Raw genomic sequence first — 23,578 nt, 5'->3', positions numbered from 1 at the left:
GGACCAAGGGCTGAGGGGCGGGTTCTGCGGAGGTCTGCTACCAGCCAGCTGCCATGGAGTTACCCTAATTTTAGTGTCTTCTTCCATAAAATGCCTTCTTCAGATATAATCCTCTTATCTCTACTATGTTTTCAAATTTGAATCCATGATGTTATGGATATAATAAATTTAGCTGAATCTTTACCTTTAACATTCTGTATTATAGTAATTATATTCAATGATCCAGCCTCAGCCTTCATTGGCATTTGGAGGGTCATTAGCCATAAAACAAGCTAAACATTTATGAAAATATTAATATTTGCATTGTATCAATGGAGCAGAAAGATCAATACCTTCCATTCTGAGATAGTACCAGTTTTTCGTGGACAAGTCCAACCCTTAGAGACATTATGCTGACAGAATCTCATTTCTTTTTACAGTACATTATGATAAAGCATAACTTACAATTTAAGTCTGATATAATACTATGACAACTATGTATTTTTAAATCCATCAATTTTATTAGGTTCCAAAGACAGAAGAGTTGAGAAGCTGCATATTGCTTAAAATAAGTCAAATAATTATTTCAAAAAATCCTTTTTTATTTGGGGGCTATGGAATTCTAGCCAAGGTTAAAAGTTATCATTTTTTGTAAAATCAATTAAAATAATGTGAAAGTATTTTTATCATTATGGCTTAATAAAGGCAAGTCAGGTCAAAATTATCAATTTTTTTCATTGAATCTGAACCCAAGAAAAGTCACTTTTTTAATGTAAAGAAGATTTCTAAATCACAAGGTCTAGAGAAATCTGAAAGGTCATTCTTGTACAAGGCATGCAAAACTATAGCTAACTTACTGTCATGATGAGCCCCTTTTCTTGGAAGTATTTAACCAATGGAGCAGCATTCTGCTTGAAGTTCATCAGTCTCCTTTGAGTAGCTTTCAGATTGTCATCAGGCCGCCCCTGTTGCTCTGCACGCCTCAGTAATCTCTCTTTGAGCCTCTGATTGGCACAAGCCAGGAATACCACCAAGTCAGGAGTACAGATCTGTGGAGAGCATTAAATAAGTAGACAGGCATTCAATATACCAACCAGTGCAACGAGCACGCAATGGCATTCATCTCTTTGGTTCTGTTGCAGCTGCCGTATTTTTGTCCCTCTGTTTTGTGCCAACACATTTCCAGGGCAATCACTTGACACAAGGTCAGCAGGGGCCATTGCCATTACAGTCCATGTAAATGGCATGCCCACAGCCGTATGGGCAGTCACCCTACTTATTGCAGGAATGTGCTTTTTGTTATACTCAAATATGGGTCCTAGTTGAATTAAACACAACACAGGCCAAACTTCGCCAAAAGTGTATATGACCTGATTTAGAGGAGCAATGGCCACTGGGGCCACAGATGTTGTCTACAATGAACAAGTACTGCTGCTATCATTAGTACTTGCTGCCCTCTAAACAGGACGTACTGTATGCCAGGCCCAGTGCTAAGTTATTTCCTATTATATTACTAAACTTTACAACAATTTGCAAAGTAAATTACCTCCATTTTACAGATGAGTAAACTGAGGCTCTGACAAATTAAGCACTTGTCTGAGGTCACACGGTCAGTAATGTCAAAGTGGATATTTGAACTTAAATCTCTCTGGCCTAAGGCCTATGTTCCTTCCACTATTACAAAACACCAAATGGCTCAACTTTGCTAAAGTTTTGTGTCCTCATCTGTCAACAGAGATATACAAACTTACCTCCCTGAGGATTAATAAGATGTTGTATGTAAAACACAGAACACAAACTTGACCCAAGTGCTCAGTAAATTTTAGCCATGTTTATTATTGCTTTTCATGATTCTATGCTGTCCTGGTTCTCTAACTTTTTGGTTTTTATTTTGTTTTGGTTTTTTCTTCAGTTACATTTTTTGTTTCTCAAACCCACAAGTGGGGTATTACCCCAGGCTTAGATGACTTTTTCCCCCTCTTCAGATTCCAATTTTCTTCTTATTCTCAGTTCTCTTCTGTTCTTCTGGTTTCAGTCATTACCCTTTGCTAGTGAACTTTAAATCTACATTTCAGCACGGACTTTCAACAGTACGTAAGTCCTATACCATCCAATAGGCATATGGCAGCTCTACCTGTTAATCTTAGTGTTACTTATGACTCAGCAAGGCCAATATCAATGTCAGCACATTTGTACCCAAATGAAATTCCCATCTTGTTTGTTTGTATATTTATTTATTTTTATGGTAGCAATACTACTTTCCTAAATCTCAGCTAGAAACCACAGTAACAGTATCACTTCTAACCCTCACTAAAACTTCAGTCTCTCTGAGCTCTCACCACTGCTGAATATGGATTCTGCCTTTGAGACACCATTCAGACCCTGCTTTGCCCAGCTCTGACTCCCACTGTGTAATGCAGGCTCATACCAGCACAAATGATTAGGAGCGTGAATTTGAACCTAGAATCTGCCATCTACTGTTGTTTGTCCTTGGGCAAGTGATTCGATTTCTCTGAACCTGTTTTCTCGCTGTACAGTGATGGAAAGCCCACCACGGCACCTCAGTAGCTTATTATTACCCAGTTTAAAAAAAAAAAAAAACTTCTCAGTAGCTTTTCAGAAATCTTAACAATTTAGAAAATCACTCTGTAATTTTTGCATAATATATGATATAGTGATATAGATATTATCAGAAGTTAAAACTTTTATAAAATATATGATGAAGTCAATATTTAACAAAATCTTTGGTAACATTCAGCTTTTCCCAATATAAAACATGACATCCTTTTAAGTTTTCTTTAAGTAAATACACAAAGAAGACACTTTTTTTAATCTTCCTCCAAGGACATTTTTTCATTGCTTTTTTTAGAGTGAGAGGGAGGAAAGGAGAAAAAGAGAGCGAGGGAGAGAAACACCGATATGAGAGAGAAACATTGATTACCTGCGTTCTGTATGTGCCTCAACCAGGGATTGAATCTGCAGCCTAGGTATGTACCCCGACCGGGAATTGAACATGCAGACTTTCAGGGTACAGGACAATGCTCCAACCAACTGAGCCACACTGGCCAGAGCATGGAAGACAATTTTCAACAAATAAATGAAAATGACATTATATTGTGTTTAGTTTGGTCATAGTGTATACTGAAATATGGTGCTAAATGCAGACAAAACTTCTTGCAATTTGCATTTGAACAGATTGCCGTGTAAATGCTTCTGTCTATATAACACAGTGAGGTCATAGATAGACATACATATGGAATTCTCACTATATTTTGCCTTTTACTATTGAAATACAGAAAGAACTTGAAATTTAAGATTTTGTACACTTTAAATAAAATTGCATTTTGTTTATTTTTTAAATTAATAGAAAGTATTTTAGGTTTACAGAAAACTTGAGTGGAATATCTAAAACTTTTGATCAATAAATGCAAGTTTGGCTCTGATAAAGATGACTTTGAAGTGAACCTGCAAAGTTATTTAATTTTATAATTGTGATTAACTTGCTGTCTCCCCTGGGCATAAGTTAAACAATCACAGATAGGAATAAAAAAATTAAAGTGCAGAACAGACTGGCCCACGCTGACAGCGAGGGATAACTTGCTGGTGCTCCACAGAGTGACCGCAGTCACAAGCATGCTCTTCTGTGTTCTTGTAACCATCACGTATGTCCCCTCACTGGGGCCTCCCGTTTTGCCAGCAGTGTGCCATTTTAAAGGAAGAAGTATTTAAATTGTTTGCTTTTCCCCCAAATACAACATAGCAGCAGACATTCTTCTCTCCCCAAAGATGTAAAACCCCTATACAATTTTCATGAAATTCACTTGTGAAATGTTGAGAACTTTCAACAGAGTAAATCCTTCTTAGCTTATGTTCTTGAAATATATTCGCGGACTGAATGATTGAAAGGGTAAATACACAAATGAGAAAAAAACAGAGACATATTGCTTTGGCTACACGGAAGTAAATTTCCCCACTACTGATATTGTTTCTCCCACTGACTCAACTAAATCAATCTTTTTTCCTGTCATTATATAGCGGAGTCAATCTTCCTCTACCCATGTTCTGAAAGCCTCTACCTGAGGGATTGCTCTGTTAAAAAGGACCTGTGATTACTTTTGATAAGCAAAGACATATTCACTGTGTCAGCCTACAAAGTGAGCTTATTGCAATAGTCCTGTTCTTAACTGTCAGTATTCTTTGTGAATACTGACCTATTCTTCACAAAGATGTGTTAGGGGGCCTAGACTCCGTAATTTAGATCACAGTCACACACCAGGAAGAAAAGTACTGAAAAAGAGACAGGGAAGATCACAGCTGGAACAAGAACAAGAACCAAGAAACTAAGAGATGAAAAAAAATCTTGCAGGTTATCTAATCCAAATGAATGCCAAATGGGTAATCTCCAGTCTCTTCACAAGTGATTTTTAAATTCGAATATCAAAACTTGAATTTCTTGTGAACATTTCTTGTGATGGGTACTTGGCTTCTTAAGAGGGAGTCCCTTTCATTACTGGGTGACTCTAATAACGTGGAATTTCTTTCAAGTATTCTAAAAGCTCTGGAAACTACTACTGCTTCTCCCACCCCAGGCTTTTGGTTAGAATCCTAAAGGGCTACACCATCCATGTGTATGTGAACCAGCCATCCTAGGACTAAATCTCATTTAGAATCATCCCAAATACTCCATATATTGTGGCAATTAAATGTGTTTAACAACCAATTAGGCATAGCTGAGAAGGAAATTAGTGAAACAAAAGGTCAGAAGAAAATATCCCAAATGAGGAGCATGACTGTAGTGTTCTCTGTGCTAGTATAGTGACTGGCAACAAAATAAGTGTTTAATAAATATTTCTTGACTGGATTAATGGAAGAGTTCCAGGAAACAAAAGAAGATACAGCCAACTACTTATTTAATTAAAGTGATTTATAAAAATGTAAAAAAAACAGTCATGCTCTGTCCTCACTCAGCTTTTAGGGCAGATCAGATAGGAAGGAAGAAGCCTGAGGAGGTGGGACAAGGCATGAGGCACAAGGAGGTTGGAGAAAGGCCACCTGGGGGGAGCCTTGCCTCAAGATTAAGTCACTCCTTCTTCAGTGGTTCTTGGCCATGAGAAAGAAGTCTCACCACGTGCGACAGCATGGATGGACCTAGAGGGTATTATGCTAAGTGAAATAAGTCAGAGAAAGACAAATGCCCTGGGATTTCACTTAGATTTGTAATCTAAAGAGCAATACAAATAAGCAAACAAAATGGAAACAGACTCATAGACCCACAGAACAGACTGCTGGTTGCCAGAGGGCCAGGTGAAAAAGGTGAAGGGATTAAGAAATACAAACTGGTAGCTACAAATAGTCACTCAGATGCAAGTACAGCATAGGGAATATAGTCAATAATATTGTAAAAAAATAAAATACAGTACACAACATAAATGTCAGCTAGTCACTGAAAAAAATATTTGCAACACATATAACCAAAAAAAGGGCTTGTTTCAAAAATCTGAAAAGAAATCTTACAAATCAAAAAGAAAGAGAGAAAACAATAGAAAAATGGTCATGAGACTTAGGTGTTTTTACAAAATAAGGATATTGAATGAGTTGGAAAAAATGCCATCATCATTAATACTCCAGAGGATACAAATTGAAACTACACACCAAGTAGAATGGCTAAAATTAAAAAGACCAACAATACCAAAGGTTAACAAGAGTATGTAACAAATTAAGTAAATTTATGATAATTCACCGAAAAACACACTCATAACCTGTGCACCTATCATGCATGTGCTGGATTCCATTCTACATACCAGGGACTAACAATGAACACAAATCAGTATATACTTGCCCTGGTTGAGCTTATGGCCAGTTGGAGAAGGAAAACTTGAAGCAAAGAATTTTACAAATAGATATAAGACTGTAGTAACTGCAGTAAGTGCCGCCAGATAGAGATGGAGTGGCTGTTACAATGGAACATAAAATAGGAAGATCCAGCTTCATCACGGAGGTCATACAGAGCTCCCAGGAGGAACTGACAAACGAGTTGTGATGTGAAGGTAAGGAAGGAGTAACTGGAGAGAGAAGGGAAGGGGAGAGTGGTCTTTCTAAGAGAACAGAAATTCTTAGAGAAGAGCAAGCACGTGGCCTAAGAATGCAACACTCAAATTTTGCACGAAGTATGCAGCTCACAAAATGAGAATCCCTTAAAGAGGGGATGACCTAAATAGGTAGGCAGTTGTTTTTTTTTTCCAGGATACGGAAAGCAATTAATGTCTTGATGGAGGATTTCTCTAAATTAAGTTTGAGGTTTACAAGTGGAAGATTCTAGACACAGGAACACATGAACTAAGACCATGGCAATCTGCAGTTCTGTCATCTGTTTTCTTTGTCTTCTCTCTTTTCCCAGTGGACAAACATGGCTCTGCAAACACACAACCTGGTTTTCAACTCCATGACCTGAACTATTAAGACCCTTGAGTTTACAAAAAAGGACAAGTAGGAGAGTGTTAATCTTTAAGGAAAGCAAGTTCAAGACTTATCTTCCATTGTCCCCCATTCACCTCTCCTCACTTCTGAGGAGAAAAAATGTAGCCCCAAGTTGGTCAAAGTAAGATTTTTCAGGGAACTGTAGTCTTAGGGATGGCTGTAGTTTCTCTCATCTAAGATCCCCTCCTTTATTTCCAAACAGCTGGAGACGTAATATCCATCTCTCTTTCTCTCTGATTTTCATCTTTGTTTTTGAACTTGCTTCTTTCTCTGCAGCTAGTAAGATTTGCTGGCCTTAATTGCCAGAAGGCCTGCATTGAATATCTTTGAGAACCAGCACGGTTCATGCTTTTCTGGCTCTACTTCCTGTCTTCTCCTCCTCTGCTCATTATCTGGAGTTTCTGTGACAATAGTGGGACAAACTGAGACCTGGGGGAGAGAGCAGGGTTGGAGAAGGTCTTCTGGCCTACACTGGTCCTAGGATCTAGGCTGGTAACCTGGGTAGAAGGAATTCTCCATGTGGTTTGCAGAGTAGTCTTGAGAGAGAGAGAAAGAAATATCAACCAGGGATCGGATATGCAGCCTGGGTATGTGCTGTGACTGGGAACTGAACCCAAAACCTTTTGGTGCATGGGATGATGCTCTAACTCATTGAGCCACCCAGCAGGGCAGGCTCCAGTGGCTTTAGAAACAAAATTTCACAGTAAAAGAATATAGGTTTTTTTGCTGTCAATTGCTGTCCCTGTACATATTGATTTAAGGATCATGGCTGAGGACTGACAAACTGACGATAGGATTTATTATTTCTCAAATATTTTAATCTCTCATGATTCTGATGATCAGTACTGGGTATTAGGTCCTGACTAGAAAGTGGGATAAGGTATTTTCCCAGACCTTAAGGAGCCCATAATCTGAGACTTAAGTGAAGAGATAACTATAAAACAATATGACTAGCACAATGTTAAATTTTTTTTAAATGGGAAAAAAGAGGAGGGCCACTCCTGTATGGTAATTCTTATCATAGCTGGTGTCAGTGAACATATCCTCCCAAAATGTTCTTTCCTCCAATACAAATACCACTGCCCCTTCCCATTATTGTTACAATCACAAAATGCATGAATTTAATGACAACTGTTTTGCTGAGGCATACTCTGATAGCAATGTGAAGGGGACTGGAGAGTAATGTTACTGGAAGAGCAGTTCTTGCACTAGTTGCCCTGGCCTGGGCATTCCCTGGAAGCGTGTTAGAGATGAAAATTCATGAGCTCTGCCCTCTTCTACTGGGTCAAAATCTCTGGAGATGGGACTCAGGAAGCTTTGTTTTAACCTCTGGTTTATATTATTAGAATCCCTACACATAGAAACAAGTGCTCAAAATAGGGGCTTATTGAAATTTCAGGGTCTTTAAAAGTTAAATAACAACAGCAGCAACAAATCCTGAAGTGAGTCAATATGATTAAATACAAAAATGAAGGGAAAAGGAGCTAACCAATATGTGAAATCTCATTTTTTATAGTCTGGGCATTTCTTGTCCAAAAGCTATATGTGCTATGCATTTCTAAGACCCTGTGGCAATCTCTCACACTCCTCTGTTTCTATTACTTTAGTTAAGTAGTATCTAGATTATTCTGTTCTCTCACAATTTGTCACGAGCCAAGTTAATCGTATCTGCCGAACAGAGTGTATCGTTAATGGTTTCAAAAAGATATTATTAGATTATGAAGAGTACACTTCTGTGGTTTGATGTCTATGGTGCAAACCTTCATTTTAATAAAAGCAGTTGGGGTACATTAAGCTGTCAGGATGCAGAGATTTAATGAAGAGCACAAGATTAAGGTCTTATTTAATATATACCAGGTCTACCATATGAAAATGAATGTAAACTTCCAACTCTATTTTTTCCAAGACACCTTTTCCTCACCACTAATTTGATTATGCAGGCAACTACTTCATTCATGTATTTATTCTTTCATTTAATCCTTACTAAGCCCTTATTATGAGCCAGAAGTTGAAGTTCTGAAAAGGTAGACTGAGACTACCTGGGCTGGCATTGCCTTTTCTGCTAAGCATTTGGGGTTTTACCTTATGAACACTGGAGTATATTTCATTTTGTGCCATTAAATGAATGCCAATGGTTGTGCAGAGGGCAGGCTGGGTGTGGAGAGACTGGAGGCAAGAGGATTACCTGGAACAGCTAATGAGCCCCTTTATGAGCAGAAGTGAAACAAAATACAATGTAAAACATATCATTAGTCTTAATATTGTCTTTAGAAATCAGCTTGATTTTAATGATCATTTAGGACATTAGGGGAACCAGTAGTGCCAGCATTCGGCAAGCAGCCCTGAAATAAAACAAAAGGACTTAGAGACTGGAGGGGAGAGAGGAATGAAGGCGAATGGGCAGAATTCCAAAATAAATCAGCTGTTTCTACACCTGTGAAATGAGGTGTGCCTGCCTGATTCACATTGGCCAGTGTATGAATTCTTGATTACTAGTGCATGCGATGAATGACTGATGCAATCACAGAAAGCAGTATCTGCTAAGAAGCAGTCAAACGATTGGGTTATAATATTGGGTATGCTTTCAGACCCAGCCCAGAAAATCCCCCTTGAGACAGCCCTTGAAGAAGTGTAAGATCTCAGCACATTGCTAATGCTCACCATTTAGCCAGCGTCTAAACCGGCCTCTTTACAAACATTTAACTTTTAAATATATAATATTGACAATGAGAATAATATCCATGATATCCCATTGTTATATTGTCCACTATGTTAAAAATTCATGGAAGCAAAGAAGACAGGGAAGGAGTGTTAAAGATCATGTGGTCCACATCCCTATTTCATCTGCATATCAATCGGTTTAAAAAAGTTATTGAAGCTCAATATGTGATATATTTTTAGTTGTATCAAATAAGAAAATATATTCATTTAAAAAGCAAGTAGTTTCTCCCTGACCTATTTTTATCTTTTCTTTTTAAAAATTGTATTGAATTTATTGAGGTGACATTGGTTAATAAAGTTATATAGGTTTCAGGTGTACATTTCTATAATATATCATGTGTATATCGAATTGTGTTCACCTCCCCAAGTGAAGTCTGGTTCCAGTACCAGCTGTCCCCCTTTTACCCTCTTCTACCTCCCCATCCCCCCTTTCCATCCAGTAATCACAATACTGTTGTCTATGTCTATAAGGTTTATTTTCCTTTGCTTAATCCCTCACCTTTCTCACCCAGCCCCCCAAGACCCTTGCCTCTGACAGCTGTCAGTTTGTTCTCTGTATCTACGGGTCTGACCTACCTATTTTAGGCAAATGGAATTTATGCTTTGAGACATATTACATTCATTCAGAGGAAGTATTAGAAAAGTGGTTTAGAAATTCTTAAAGCAAGAAGACAATTTTCAAATCTTTTAAAAGCATTTCCTGGAGGAAAATGAATGAGAATATAAAATAGATGAGAAATTATGTAATAGTTCCATTAATACTCCATGCATAGACTTATTGAATGGAAAACAGGCTGAAAATTCACCACAAATGCCATTAATAAAGATTTTCATTTGAAGTTTAGATGGAAATGCTTTTAAAAAAGTTGGTGTCATTCCAAAGAAAAGCTGTTATATTTTTATTAAGTATAAGTTACCCTTATTTGTATGGCAGAAATAAGCTAACACTTCAGAAGAAGATGCATACCTTATACAGTTCTATTTCACCCTTACCTAGGTTTATGGCTTAGCATTCACTCAAATACAAATTTCCAGGGAAATTCAGAAAGACTATTAAATTATCAATGGCTGGAGTAGGAGTAATAGTATTCCATTCTACTCCTTAGACATTACTATATCTCTTTGCTTATCTCATCTTAGAATAACTCTTCTCATTCATATTGATAATAAAGAAAAATACTTTAAAGTCATATCCTCAGACACTTGAGGCATTAGAACCCAAACAAATTCCAGGCAGAACCTGAGAACATATTTTTGGAACATTTTGTTCTCAAGATCTTTTTTAAAAATATATTTTATTGACTATGCTATTACAGTTGTCCCATTTTCCCCCTTCACTCCTCTCCACCCTGCACACCCCCTCCCACCCCCATTCCCCCCCCCCTCTTTAGTTCATGTCCATGTGTCATACATACAAGTTCTTTGGCTTCTACATTTCCCATATTATTCTTACCCTCCCCCTGTCTATTTTCTACTCACCCTCTATGCTACTTATTCTCTGTACCTTTTCCCCCTTTCTCCCCCTCCCACTCCCTTGTTGATAACCCTCCATGTAATCTCCATTTCTGTGGTTCTGTTCCTGTTCTAGTTGTTTGCTTAATTTGCTTTTGTTTCAGGTGTGGTTGTTAATAACTGAGTTTGCTATCTTTTTACTGTTCATATTTTTTATCTTCTTTTTCTTAGATAAGTCCCTTTAACATTTCATATAATAAGGGTTTGGTGATGATGAACTCCTTTAACTTGACCTTATCTGAGAAGCACTATATCTGACCTTCCATTCTAAATGAAAGCTTTGCTGGATAGAGCAATCTTGGGTGTTGGTCCTTGCCTTCTATGACTTGGAATACTTCTTTCCAGCCCCTTCTGGCCTGCAGGGTCTCTTTTGAGAAATTAGCTGACAGTCTGATGGGAACTCCTTTGTAGGTTACTGTCTACTTATCTCTTGCTGCTTCTAGGATTCTCTTTTTCATTTTAATCTTGGGTAGTATAATAATGATGTGCCTTGGTGTGTTCCTCCTTGGGTCCAACTCCTTTGGGACTCTCTGAGCTTCCTGGACATCCTGGAAGTCTATTTCCTTAGCCAGAATGGGGAAGTTCTCCTTTGTCGTTTGTTCAAATAGGTTTTTGATTTCTTGCTCTCCCTCTTCTCCTTCTGATACCCCTATAATTTGGATGTTGGAACATTTAAAGATGTCCTGGAGGTTCCTAAGTCTCTCCTCATTTTTTTTTTTTAATTCGTATTTCTTCATTCTTTTCCAATTGGATATTTCTTTCTTCCTTCCGGTCCATTCCATTGATTTGAGTCCCAGTTTCCTTCCCATCACTATTGGTTCCCTGTACATTTTCCTTTATTTCACTTAGCATAGCCTTCATTTTTTCATCTAATTTGTTACTAAATTCAACCAGTTCTGTGAGCATCCTGATTACCAGTGTTTTGAACTGTGCATCTGATAGGTTGGCTATCTCTTCATCACTTAGTTGTATTTTTTTCTGGAGCTTTGATCTGTTCTTTCATTTGGGTCATTTTTTTTTTTTCGCCTTGACTCACCTGTTACATAGTGAGGGGCAAAGCCTTAAGTATTCACCCAGGCAGGGCAACCCCATCGCTGAGTTGTGATGCTCGCTGTATGTGGGGGCGGGGTCTGAGAGGGAACAGTGGCACTTGCTCCGCTCTCTGCTGGATTTCAGTCACTTCCCCCAAGCAAACTGGGCCCTTCTGGTGCTGATTCCTGGTGGGTGGGCTTGTGTACATTCTAGGACCCTGTGGGTCTCTCCAATGAACTCTCCTGTGAGGCTGGGAGTTTATCCTGATGCCTCAACCCCCATTGGTGTTTTCAGTTGGTGTTTTGAGGCTTTATTTCCCTGTGCTGGGACCCTGGGTTGAGAGGTCTGTTTTGCTCCCCAGTTTCGCCTGGTTTATATGCATGCGAATGTGGGACCACCTGGTCTGCCAGCTGCCTTGCGGGCCGCACCCTTCCACAGACCACTGCCCCTCTGCGTCCACCAGCCACCACTTTGCTGTGAACCCTCTCCACCCCACTGTCCATCTCCACCCCTCCTACTGGTCTGGATGAATGTGTATTCTTTAACTCCTTAGTTGTCAGACTTCCATATAGTTTAATTTTCTGGCAGTTTTGGTTGGTTTTTGTTTTTAAATTGTTGTTGTCTTCTTTTGGTTGTGCAAGGAGGCACAGTGTGTCTCCCTATGCCTCCATCTTGGCCAGAAGTCCAGAAAATGGCTTCAAGATCTTTTTGAACATCTTAAGTATGAGAACCACTAAGGAAAATTGCTTCATACTTTCATTTATTCAATCTGTAAGCATTTATTAACTATTTTAATACATGCCTACAAGTAGTTAAACTAGATCTTTTATTCACTTCTTTAAAAAAAATCTTCTGATTATGTAACTTATGATCACTTCATAAGTTATATTAATGCTTAATCACTATGTTGTATACCTGAAACTAATATAATCTTGTATGCCAACTGCAAATGAAAATTTTTTTAAAATCTTCTGACAATTACAGTTTTAGCACTACTTGGAAATGCATTTACAGGTGTCCACTTCAGTCCAACGAACATTTGTTGAGCATCTACTTTGAGCTAACTACCATACTAGACAAAGAGATATGCAAAATGGTGAAGACATGGTCATAAGAATCTTCAAATCCTTCCCTGGCCACGTTTACTGAGTGTCATCCTGTACACAAGAAGGTTGTGGATTCCATCCCTGGTCAGTGCACATGCGAGAGGAAGCTGATGTTTCTCTCTTTCTTTCTCTCTCTCACCCATCCCTCTCTCTCCCTCTCTTTCCCTCCCTCCCTCCTCTCTCTAAAACCAATAAGCATGTGAGGATAAAAAAAAAATCTCCCAATCCAATGTAGAAGCAGACACATAAAATATTATTTCAATACAGTGAAATTATATGGAGATTTCACTCTATTGGAATACAGTTCCAAAATAGGAGCCAAGGAGCAGGGTACAATAGAGGTGTAGAAGAAAAGCATCTGGGGTTCTGGAGACTCTGGCCCATATGAATCCCACATGACTACATGGAACAGCTTCTTTCCCCAGAAAATTTCCAGGGCTCTGCTTTTCCTGGGAAAAATGTGTAGGGAGAGAAAGGAATGAAGAAGTTATATCCAGTCTGTGTTTAGTAGGCAAAAATGGGTCTGTGAGAGACCCTGCTGATATAATCAAACTATTCAATCACTCAATCATTCACTCATTCTCTTAGTGAGATTTTGTTGAGTACACCAAGCACCAGAGGTATGAGAGTTGCATTTTGTATTAAAACAGTAGCTCATAATCTGGCCTCCAGCTCTAAATTGCTTTGGTGTAATGTGATGCACTCAAGGTTAATTTTAGAAGTTAATGGTCTGGTAGTTATCACATCCAGAGTAGCAAACTGAGCTGCAAGAACTGCCCAATGAGGTGACCAACAGAACATGTGAGATCAGGACTCTTTCTGACAATCAGAAATAGTCTCTGTGGGTACTCCCATCCCACCCCATGCTCCTTCAAATACCACCCCATTTCTAGGAGGAGGGTAAACATTTTATTTTATTTTTTCTAAAATAAATAGCTTGGTAGATTCAGAATTCTAGAACATTTGAGATGGGAATTCAAAGTGTTATGGTCTCCAGTCTATACAGCACAGATATGGCCCATCCCAGAGGCTTTCTATTTGGGATGGGCAAACAATAGTCATTGCTAATGACCACAGCACACTGGATTCAGCTTCGAAATCCTCAACAAAGCAGACCAGGGAGCCATGACCATGACCATTTGAATGTGGAACCCAAGATAAAATCTTTTTTGCCACTGCTGGTTTATGCACACTAGTGAGGTGGCTTCATAGCCATACATGAAAATTAGTTTTAGTCTCATTCTATTGCCATAGTGAACATCTCTTTCTCTCTCCCTCTCCCCCTCCACCTTCCCTCCCTGCCTATCCCTCTCCCTCTCAATTAACTGGACTTCAGTGCTAAGTAGTGGTGGACAGAGCGGATATTTTTTATTAAAACCAATGAAGTTATTTCCCAAAATTATTAGTGTCCACTTCTAATGTTTCACTCAGCATTTTCAGTGGGCAAATCTTTAGTTCACTTTCCAATTAGTAAATGGTAAATGGGCAATTTTTCAAGGCTGTAAAGGTAACAGCTATTGTAAGAATGGGTCTTTTTAATTTGTGCTGGTGCCACTGATTTGAAACCAGACTTTCAAGTGTCTCTTGGCCTGAGCAGCAGCAGCCTTCACCTTGGCCTTTCTGCTCTAACAGGGAGCCACAGTACTGAAGTATAGTCACTCTAATAAGATATTTTTAGATTATTAATTTAGTGCTTTGAAATGTATGAGTGATTTGGGCAGAAACAAATCTCAGCTGGAAACCCTTTCAAAATATTTCTCTCTCTCTCTCGTGTATATTTCTATGTATCCATCTGTCTATATGTATGCACACGCGTGCACACACACACACACATACATACACTACCTAAAGAATGATGTTCATTAGGATATTTAGCAGTCAAATAAAACTTGGATGAATTTTTAGAAAGCTCATTATTAAATTTTAATAGAAAACAAAAACCATATATATGGAAAGGCCCACCAGAGAGTTTAAACTATTTGCCATTTTATTATTCACTCATTCATTTACTCATTCATCTAGTAAACATTGAGCATTTAATGTGTGCAAAAATAATACTAGAGAATCCTTTAAAATTTCTGGACAAGAATCTAATTGGCTCTTATAATACGCTCTAATGCTTAACAATTGGTATTTTTAAGGAGATTTTTCATCATATATAATACAAAACTATTTTCTCATGTACAAATATATTTACTCAGCAAAGAAGAACCAGACATACACTATTTATAAAACTCAGACATGCCTGGAACACAGTTATGAAGAGATGACTATGAAGACAGACAGTGGTTTCTACCGGAACATAACAAGAACTTGTAAAACTGATTTGTCCTTCAAGCAGGCCCTCTAGGAAATTAAAACTTCATTTTAATATGTTGTCCACTGTTCAAAGAGTTTTGGGACTGCCTTTTGGATCCAACTCCACAGAGGTTCTTTTGAATGGTAAATCCTAGTCCTTTGAGACAAGACTCAACCATTTTTATTCTGAGAGAGACAATATAGTTAGATGGAAAGAGCCCTGGACATAGGAATGTGGGATGTTTTTCCTGGCTCTGGAGTTTGGGTTGCTTATTATAGCTCTACATTAACTAGATTTGTGAAATCTAGCCAGTCACTTAAACTCTTTGGGCCTCAATTTTCTCATTTACAAAATGAGATTAGTAGCTAATAAGTTTTTTAATTTAAAAATTCTTTTTAAAGGTTTTTTTTTAAATTCTAAGAATTTCCATGTATTAAAAGCTGTATGTTCCCTGCCAATTGATTGAGAAAATGCTTATTTTGCCTAGTTTCATTTGTCTCTGCAATGACTCAGCAACCCTGAGATGCAGGGACCACAAGTTAAAAGATGTAGGATAAAGAGCCTCTAAAATTTGTGCTTCGGTGAATTATGTACTCATGGAGGGCACTATTTAAAACATTAATGAGAAGATATTTTTTGGCTTCTCATGGGGAAAAAAAGAACTGAGGACTTATAACAGATTACATGCAATACTCAAGGGCTACTCACCACATTAGAAAATTAGTCACTACCTACTACTTTTCAGATGCAAACATTAGTGTATTACCTTCTACCCTGTCCCTGTATATAAACAAGTACCAGTAATTATGTATTCAAATAATTCTAATAATAAGGAATCATCATGGGAATTTAAACAATAAGCAAGAGGTGGCTCGCCCTGTGATTTTCGAATACATGGAAACTTGCTGTCAATATGTAGCACTACAATTGATTTGTAATTAACTTGTATTCTGTGACTTTGCTAAAATTACTAGTTTTGATCATTGTTTTGTAGATTCCTTAGGATTTTCACTGTAAACAATCATTTTATCTACAAGTACAGTTTTACTTCTTCTTTTCTTCTGTTATGCCTTTTATTTTCCTTGTCTTAGCGTATTATTTAGAAACTCTGATACTATGTTCAATAGAAGCAGTTAGAGTAGACAACCCTGCAGTTCTCAGTATGAGTGAGAAATCACTCCATATTCCATCATTAAATATATTAGCTATAAGTTTTTTCATAGATACCTCTTATCTGATTAAAAGAATTCCCTTCTATTCCCAATTTGCTGACTTCTTTTCATGACCTGAAGTTGAATTTTATTTTACTTTTTTGCAATTGTGGTCAAAGAACATATTCTACAAGGTTTCAAGCTTTTAAAATTTATTAATACTAGTGTTATGGCTGAGTATACAGTTTACCTTGATGGAGATCCCATGTGTATTTAAAAACAAGGTGTACTGTTCAGTGGTTGGCTATTGTGTTCCAGGCATGTTTATTGTTCCTCAGATCTTCTAGGTCCTTACTGATATTTTGTCTAGTTTTTATATCAAATACTGAAAAAGGATTATTAAAATTTACGGCTATAAGTGTGAGTTTTTCTATTTGTGAATTTCTATCCCTTTGTTGGGAATGGCCCTGCCTGATTTCAGAAGCTGTAACCCCCGCCAGGTCTAAGGCTGAGGGAGTGACCTTGGACCATAAGCCACCAAGGAGATAAAAGCTTATCTTCCTGGCAGGAGTGCTGCTTCTGCTCCTTTTACTTCATCCATAACTGGCCCCCAATGCTTGGTCAGTTAGCCAATGACGGGTAAGATTGTTCAAGGGGGGAATGACCTAGGACAGGCACGATCACGTGGAAGGCCCCCAAGGAAGGACTTTGGGGGCTACAGCAAAAGGGGGTGATGGACCCTCACCCCTCGGCTTTGACAAAGCCTGAGTCCTCATTGTCTGCGAGAAATCTCCTAATCTCTTGGCTGCCTTACTTCCCTTGCTCCACCTTAGCCTGAAACAATGGCAGAGGGTGGTGTAGCCCTGTGCTGGAAAAGGCAGGTTCCCCAGGTGATCAGGCCTAAGAAAGAGTATGTAAAATCCTGTGAAACCTGCTTTGTTTAGAATGCTCTCAGTTAAATGATAGGGGTCCAAGCAAGAAGTAAGTTCGTTCCTCAAAGTTTTACAGCTCTTTAGCTATCTGACCCTGACTCAGAATAAGCCCTCAGAGTTCTTTGTTATCCATTGTTTGATCCTTACTGCCTGGCAATGATTAATGAGCTTTATCTGTATTCCTGTGCAAATGGACCCAATAAAGGCCCATTGAGGAACCGGCTCCTGGTCCTTCTCCTGTGAGAGATTGGCCACCTTTCCTCCCCAAGCAGATCATGTCTTGGTAGACTTCTTCTCATCCGTGGCAGAAGGGGGGCTCTGTGGACAAAGCTCCCCTACATCTCTTTATTTCTGTCAATTGTTTTGATTCATGTATTCTGAATTCTTTTATTAGGTATATATACATTTATTATTTTTATGTCTTATGATGAGTTGATCCTTTCATCAGATCCTGTCTATGGAATGTTCCTCTCTGACTCTGGTAATACTGTTTGTCTTCAAATCTACTTCAGCAAGTATCGCTGAAGTCACCCCAGCTTTTTTAGGGTTAGTATTTGGATGATAAATATGTTTATGTCCTTTTTTTGTCAATCTATCTGTGTCTTTATTTTTTAAAAGCATCTTTTATAAAAATAAAGTATGTTCACTTCTACTCAAATAATGAAAACTCCAGTTGACTCTTTCTGTAAAGGTAAGAGTCCTTCCTGTAGTATAAAAATTACCCTGTTTATTCATTTCAGAAATTCAGCATCTCTGACATTTTCTTAACATGGGACACACTTGTGCATTAACTCCTCACAGAACATAATGTGTTTATAGTCAGGAAGGCTAAATTGGTAGGATCTGAGAATAGTACCTTGGCTTCCAAAATATATGAAAGCCTATTTAATTTGAACTTATATATTTGGTAATTACTTAGGAGATTCAAATTATAGCTGTATCTGCATTTTCTCAAGGAACTGGCTTCTTCTATTAAAGACATTAAGGGAACGGGGCCTGGAAATTAAGGAAATACAGTAGTTTCTGTTTGAGTGAATCACTGTACAAAAAATATAAGATGCTAACACTGGCAAAGCCTTTGGCACTCATCCTTGTCAAACATTCTGGGGAAATGAAACCAATGTATGCTGGCATAAAAGGATAAAGATATAGTTACTTAACTACTATTTGCAGCACATGATAGGGCTGTGAGAAAGACAAAAATAGATGCAAGATTCTGCTTTAATAAATTTGTAACTGTGCCGTACATTTTCCTTTTGCCTCTCCAGCCTCACTCTCCACCATTCTCACTCCAACTCTGAGCCCTGGGAGATTCATTCTTCTGGAGTGGATCAATGGGTTCCCTTGCCCTTCGGTTTCCAGATGTTTTTGGCCTTGGTAAACATCAGCCAGGGGATCAGAGAAAGGGAGGTGAGGAACATGTGAATATTTATTCCCTTGGCTTGCGTCCTGTGGGGTCACCTATGGCTGGCTACTTCTCTCTACTGAAAGTCAAGGCTCATGTACGGAAGCCTTCTTCATGTATCTGTCTTTTTTTCTAGCTTCAAGTAACTTCTCCCATCTTGAATTTGTAGGCCTGGGGACAGTAGCAGATCCCATTTTTACCAGCTTCATGACATTGAGCTATCTTTTCTAGTGTCCTCATGTTTTATTTACATCTTTTCAATGGTTCCTTTCTTAAAGACTCTTCTGCTTCACCTCTTTGAGCGCACCCTGTCCTTCCGGGTGGAACCTGACTGCCACAGCAATCTGATGGACTAGTAGTTAACAATTTAAGGTACTATATGAAAGGTGCCATATAAATGTTACAGATAGTAACGTATTTTGCTACACAAGCTGAGAGTAGAGGGGAATCTCCAATGCTTGGGATCCCATGGGAAAGTGTCTAGGAGAAGGTGAGATATGATAAGCAGTAAAAAATGACTATCAAGGAGACACAAACGGTGGGGAAACAAGGCCGACATGTGTTCAAGGGATGGCAGTAAGACGAGCCAAGTCTGACTCAGGTCACACTGCATGGGAATTCCACAGAAAGACGATAACCTTATGACACTAATACTGAGAATACACCTTATGTAAAATTCCTCACTTTCTTAGTAATTTCGTTCTCGCTCGAGAAAGGAAGTGTGAAAATTAGTGAAGATGACATTACTGGGATGACTGTGGGTGTGCTCTAATTTTGGTACTTTGATATTATTAGTAGCAGCTTGTGTGTCTCATAACTATGGCAACATGTTATGGCTGAACACTGAAGTAAAATGTGCATGTTAGTGTGTTTAAGAGTCAGCTTTGTTAAAGGTTGTTAATTTAGTAATATGTAGACTCTTGGGTCCCACCCCCCCCCCCCAAATTCTAATCCAGTAATTCTGAGAAGGGAGTTACACAATCTGCATTTTTTAACAAGGCATGTACCTGATTCTGATACAAATGGGTTAAGGAGAAACCTGTTTGTGGACAATAAGTGGTATTAAGGCTTTCAACCAGAGGAATGAATTAATTGACAGTGGCCTTTTAGAAAGATTAATCAGGACACGAGATACACAGGATGTAGAGAGAATAAGGACCAGAAGGTTAGATGACTGATGACTCTAACAGTCCAAACAGATTGGAGTGAGCACCTGGGGTGAAGAGACTAGGAAGAAAGGAAATGAAAGGAAGGGGAGGATCTGAGCAAAGTGAACAATGGGCAGGATTTTTTTTTTTTATTGAGCGCCATGATGTGGTGGTTTAAAACATGTTGACAAGTTGTTGGGTTTTTTTGACACTCCTCTTACAAAAATATAGTGAATTTTAATCCCTCCTTAATTATGGGCCAGCCCTAGTGACTCTAAAGAACAGAAATTGGCACCAGTGGCAAATGGCATTTGAAGCTAGGATAGAAAAGGTGGCAGGGCCTCCTTCTGGTCCTCTTGGGTCACATGCAGTTGGAGCCCTGAGCTGCTGTGGAGTCAGCCACCCTGAGAGTTCCTCATGGCAAGATAAGAAGAGATACCCAAGTAACTTGAGCTGTTCTAGTCCTCCACTGTTTTGAGTCTTCCAAATCAGGCATCAGACATCTAAGAAGCCTGACTCAAACCACCACTTAAGTGCAACATCACTAGATATCTTGAATCAAAACCAGCCACCTGCGTGGCTCTTAATTTCCAGATCCATGGAAAGCATGTGAAGTTATAAGTATTGTTTTAAGTTTTAAGACACTAAGTTGGGGGGATTTGTTATGCAGCAACATTACCTAATTTATATGGCAAAATAAACAATAACTGATTTTCTCTTTATATGAAATTTGGAAATTGTTATTTCATTTTATATATGGCCATTATAAAAATCTCACCAACTTTAATGGTTTTATGTAGTCACTCCACATCACAATAAAAATAAGTAAATAACCATCTAGCAATATAGTCTCATTTTCAAAACCTAATTATTAAATAATTTATAATTTATTATTAAAGAAATTCAGGGGAATACATTTAATGTTTTGAATGAAAGTACTAATGCTTAGGAAAAAATGTGTCATTAAAATTAAATCACTCCCTGTTATGAGCAAATCAAATCTGCCCCCCAAAGGAATAGCAAATCAAATTATGTGTCTTTCAAATCAATCCACTATGCAAGTAGGATAATAACCTTCTAAAGATGGATTTTCTTTGATCTCTAAGCTTTTATAAAAAACTATATGTATGTGAGAATTTTCATATATTCTCTCTCACCCAAACTCTGAACTTAACTCTATTTTAGACTCCATTTAAATGGCAAAGTGGAGGTTAAGTTGCAGATCCTAGAGAACATCACTACTAGGAAAAGGAGAAAGTTTAAAACAGTCCTACATTCCTGCTCCAGCAGTCTCACCCTTCTTTTGTCTCCCAAGGCATTGAATAATGCAATCCACAGGGGCCAAGAGCTGTGTGGCCATGGGCCACACCCCCTCGGAAGCACAATTCCTGGAGCCTTTATTGCTCACTCAAGAAGCCTGAAGGGATACAAATGAGTAAGAGTGGCATTATTATAGGGATAATATAATATTTATCCCTATTTGGGTCCATTACTTTATTTGAAATAAATACTCCCCAAGCACTGGTGAAAGCTAAGGTGTCTTGAGGGGCCCTTGAAAGTCCCTTCTTTCCTTCCCGCTTGACTACCTGCTACAACCCAAGAGAGAACGCTTAGTGCCTGCCATGACTGGACACACTACTTTGACTCACAACATTATGTCCCAAAACCATAGCATACATCAGAAAATAAACCATGGTGAGCTGCTGATTTAAACAAGAGCTTGGATTTGTGTTAAAGAAGCCTCTACTTCAGTTATTCCCCAAATGATCTCTAAGTGCTGTCATCACACATACTTAACTCCCTAGTTCATGATTCCTTCAGAAGGATACGTGCACACCAGGGGGTGGCTCAAGATAAACTGGAGTGCAGCAAGAAGTATTAGATCTGCCATTTAAATCAATCTTTACAAATCTGACAGGAAAAAGTAAGCTTCACAGATATCTAATATATAGGCTGACAGAATGACCCTCACCAAGTCAGACAGCTATCAGTCCTCTGTGCAGGGTCTACATAGCATTGTGAGGTATTTCTGTGTGTGTGTGTGTGTGTGTGTGTGTGACAAAAGCAATTACCATCAGGCACAGCTGTGACAAGAGAAGGACAAAAGGCTCTGTCAGCTATGGACGCTGGTGCGTTGTCAGGGCCAGGCTGGGGTGGAACGGGTGGTGAGGGGGCTGCCCGGAACTGGAGAGCACCCACACTCCTAATGACAGCAACACTGCTCAGATATAAGAATGTGGACTGGGAGCAACCATGTCTCCAAAACTCCCAAGACAGAAATCTGCTTTTTAACATGAACTCTCTCAATTTTAGAATTTGGTGAAAATTTAAAAAAATTCTTTGAAGCCCACGTTTAGCCTGAGCGTGTCTAGTCTACAACCTCAAGATTAGAGAAAGCTGGTGGTCTAGAATATCTGTGTCCCCTCCCTCGGAATCTTAGCTCTATCTGCACTTGCTGGTGGCTTTAGGCAAGTTTCTCAACTTGTCTGAGCTTCAGTCTCCTTACTTGTAAAGTGGAATAACAACAGCTAATGTTGGGGAGTAAAATCATAACACAATAAAAATCATTATAAAATGTGTGTATTTGAATATAAATCTCTGGGAACAATATACTTAGCTTGTACCAAAAAGAGTAAAAAGTATAGGAACAATGGAAAAATCATGTCAGTTGAACACTAATTGGTATCTATAAATACAATAGAAAGTAAAAGTCTGGATTTTGGGGACATCTTGTTCACAGAAATGTAAAATATGTATTTTTTATTATACTTGGAAGAAAACCAACATTATCATCAAGGAAGTTCTGCAGAGGGCTCCAACAAGACAGCGGGGGGGCGGGGGGCGGTACACCAAACTACTCCCTCATGGAAACCACATTAGGTGGACACACCAGCCTAGCCAGGAGAAGGAAGGAGGCAGCTCTGTGGGACCACCCTCGAGGAGGGAGAGACTGAGGGAAGCTGCAGGGAATCAAAGAGGGTACACAGAATGGAGGGGACTTTGCGTTTTTTTAAATATGTAAAACCAGGATGCGCACTGAGAACATGACTAATCAGAGGGCTTCCAATTGCCCCTCCCCCACAGTGCAAATGTCCCAGGGCTCCCGTGGATGGGTTGCCGGAGCAGTTTCCAGCCATTTCTAGCAGGAGAAAATTTCTTCCAATAGAGTCATAGCTGGAACCTCTGGACATAAAAGCAGAGCTGTTCTGGGCTGTCTTATCACCTCATGGTAGCCTCTACAGGCTCCAGCAATCAATTTTGTTTTTTACAAATAGCCCCTAGAAGAAATCTGATGTCCCCTTTGCCTTCAAAGCCTCTGACAAAAAGGAGGGAAGAGTTGGTGAGGGCCCTTCCATTGTAAAATCCATAAAGTGTTTATCCTCAACATGTCGAGTGGTCACAGCCACTTCCTTTGCTTGAGTGGGTACTATGAGCCATGAGCTGTGCCCAAAACTACAGGTACTGACCTTATTTAATCTTAACAACAATCTTGTGAGGTATGATTATTCTCACTCTTCAAAGGAAAATACTGAGGTTTAAACAGGGTCAGTAAATTAGCCAAAAGCACACAGTAAATGAGAACTTAAAATGCCCTGTTCTCCACTGGCATGATAACCAATTCTATCGATTTCTATGAAGATCTGAGAAACTGAACTCAGTATCACTTTTCATGCAGTCACGTGGTTCCTTCCTTTTCTGGATATCCACATTTGTTTGTTTATTTATTTATTTAGTTACCACCCCCCAGTCAACAAACATTTAATAGAACCCAATATAGTAAAAGAACATGCTAAGTTAGCAGGGAAGGTGTGTGGG

The 23,578-nt window shown here is 38.8% G+C and overlaps 1 protein-coding gene across 2 annotated transcripts in view; it reads right to left on the bottom strand.

The window, feature by feature from the left end:
- The window catches only part of AK5 (adenylate kinase 5), a 203,340-nt gene that overhangs the window by 151,796 nt on the left and 27,966 nt on the right, over positions 1-23,578 (bottom strand). For both annotated transcript variants that reach the window (XM_028513409.2, XM_028513408.2), the window contains exon 6: positions 837-1,028. In XM_028513409.2, coding sequence (XP_028369210.1) covers positions 837-1,028 — 192 coding nt within the window. The remainder of the gene's footprint in view (positions 1-836; positions 1,029-23,578) is intronic.

This window comes from Phyllostomus discolor, chromosome 5 (genome assembly GCF_004126475.2).
Source record: "Phyllostomus discolor isolate MPI-MPIP mPhyDis1 chromosome 5, mPhyDis1.pri.v3, whole genome shotgun sequence".
Lineage (NCBI taxonomy): Eukaryota > Metazoa > Chordata > Mammalia > Chiroptera > Phyllostomidae > Phyllostomus > Phyllostomus discolor.
The sequence above is the reverse complement of the archived record's forward strand: the minus strand, read 5'-3'. Positions and strand labels throughout refer to the sequence as shown.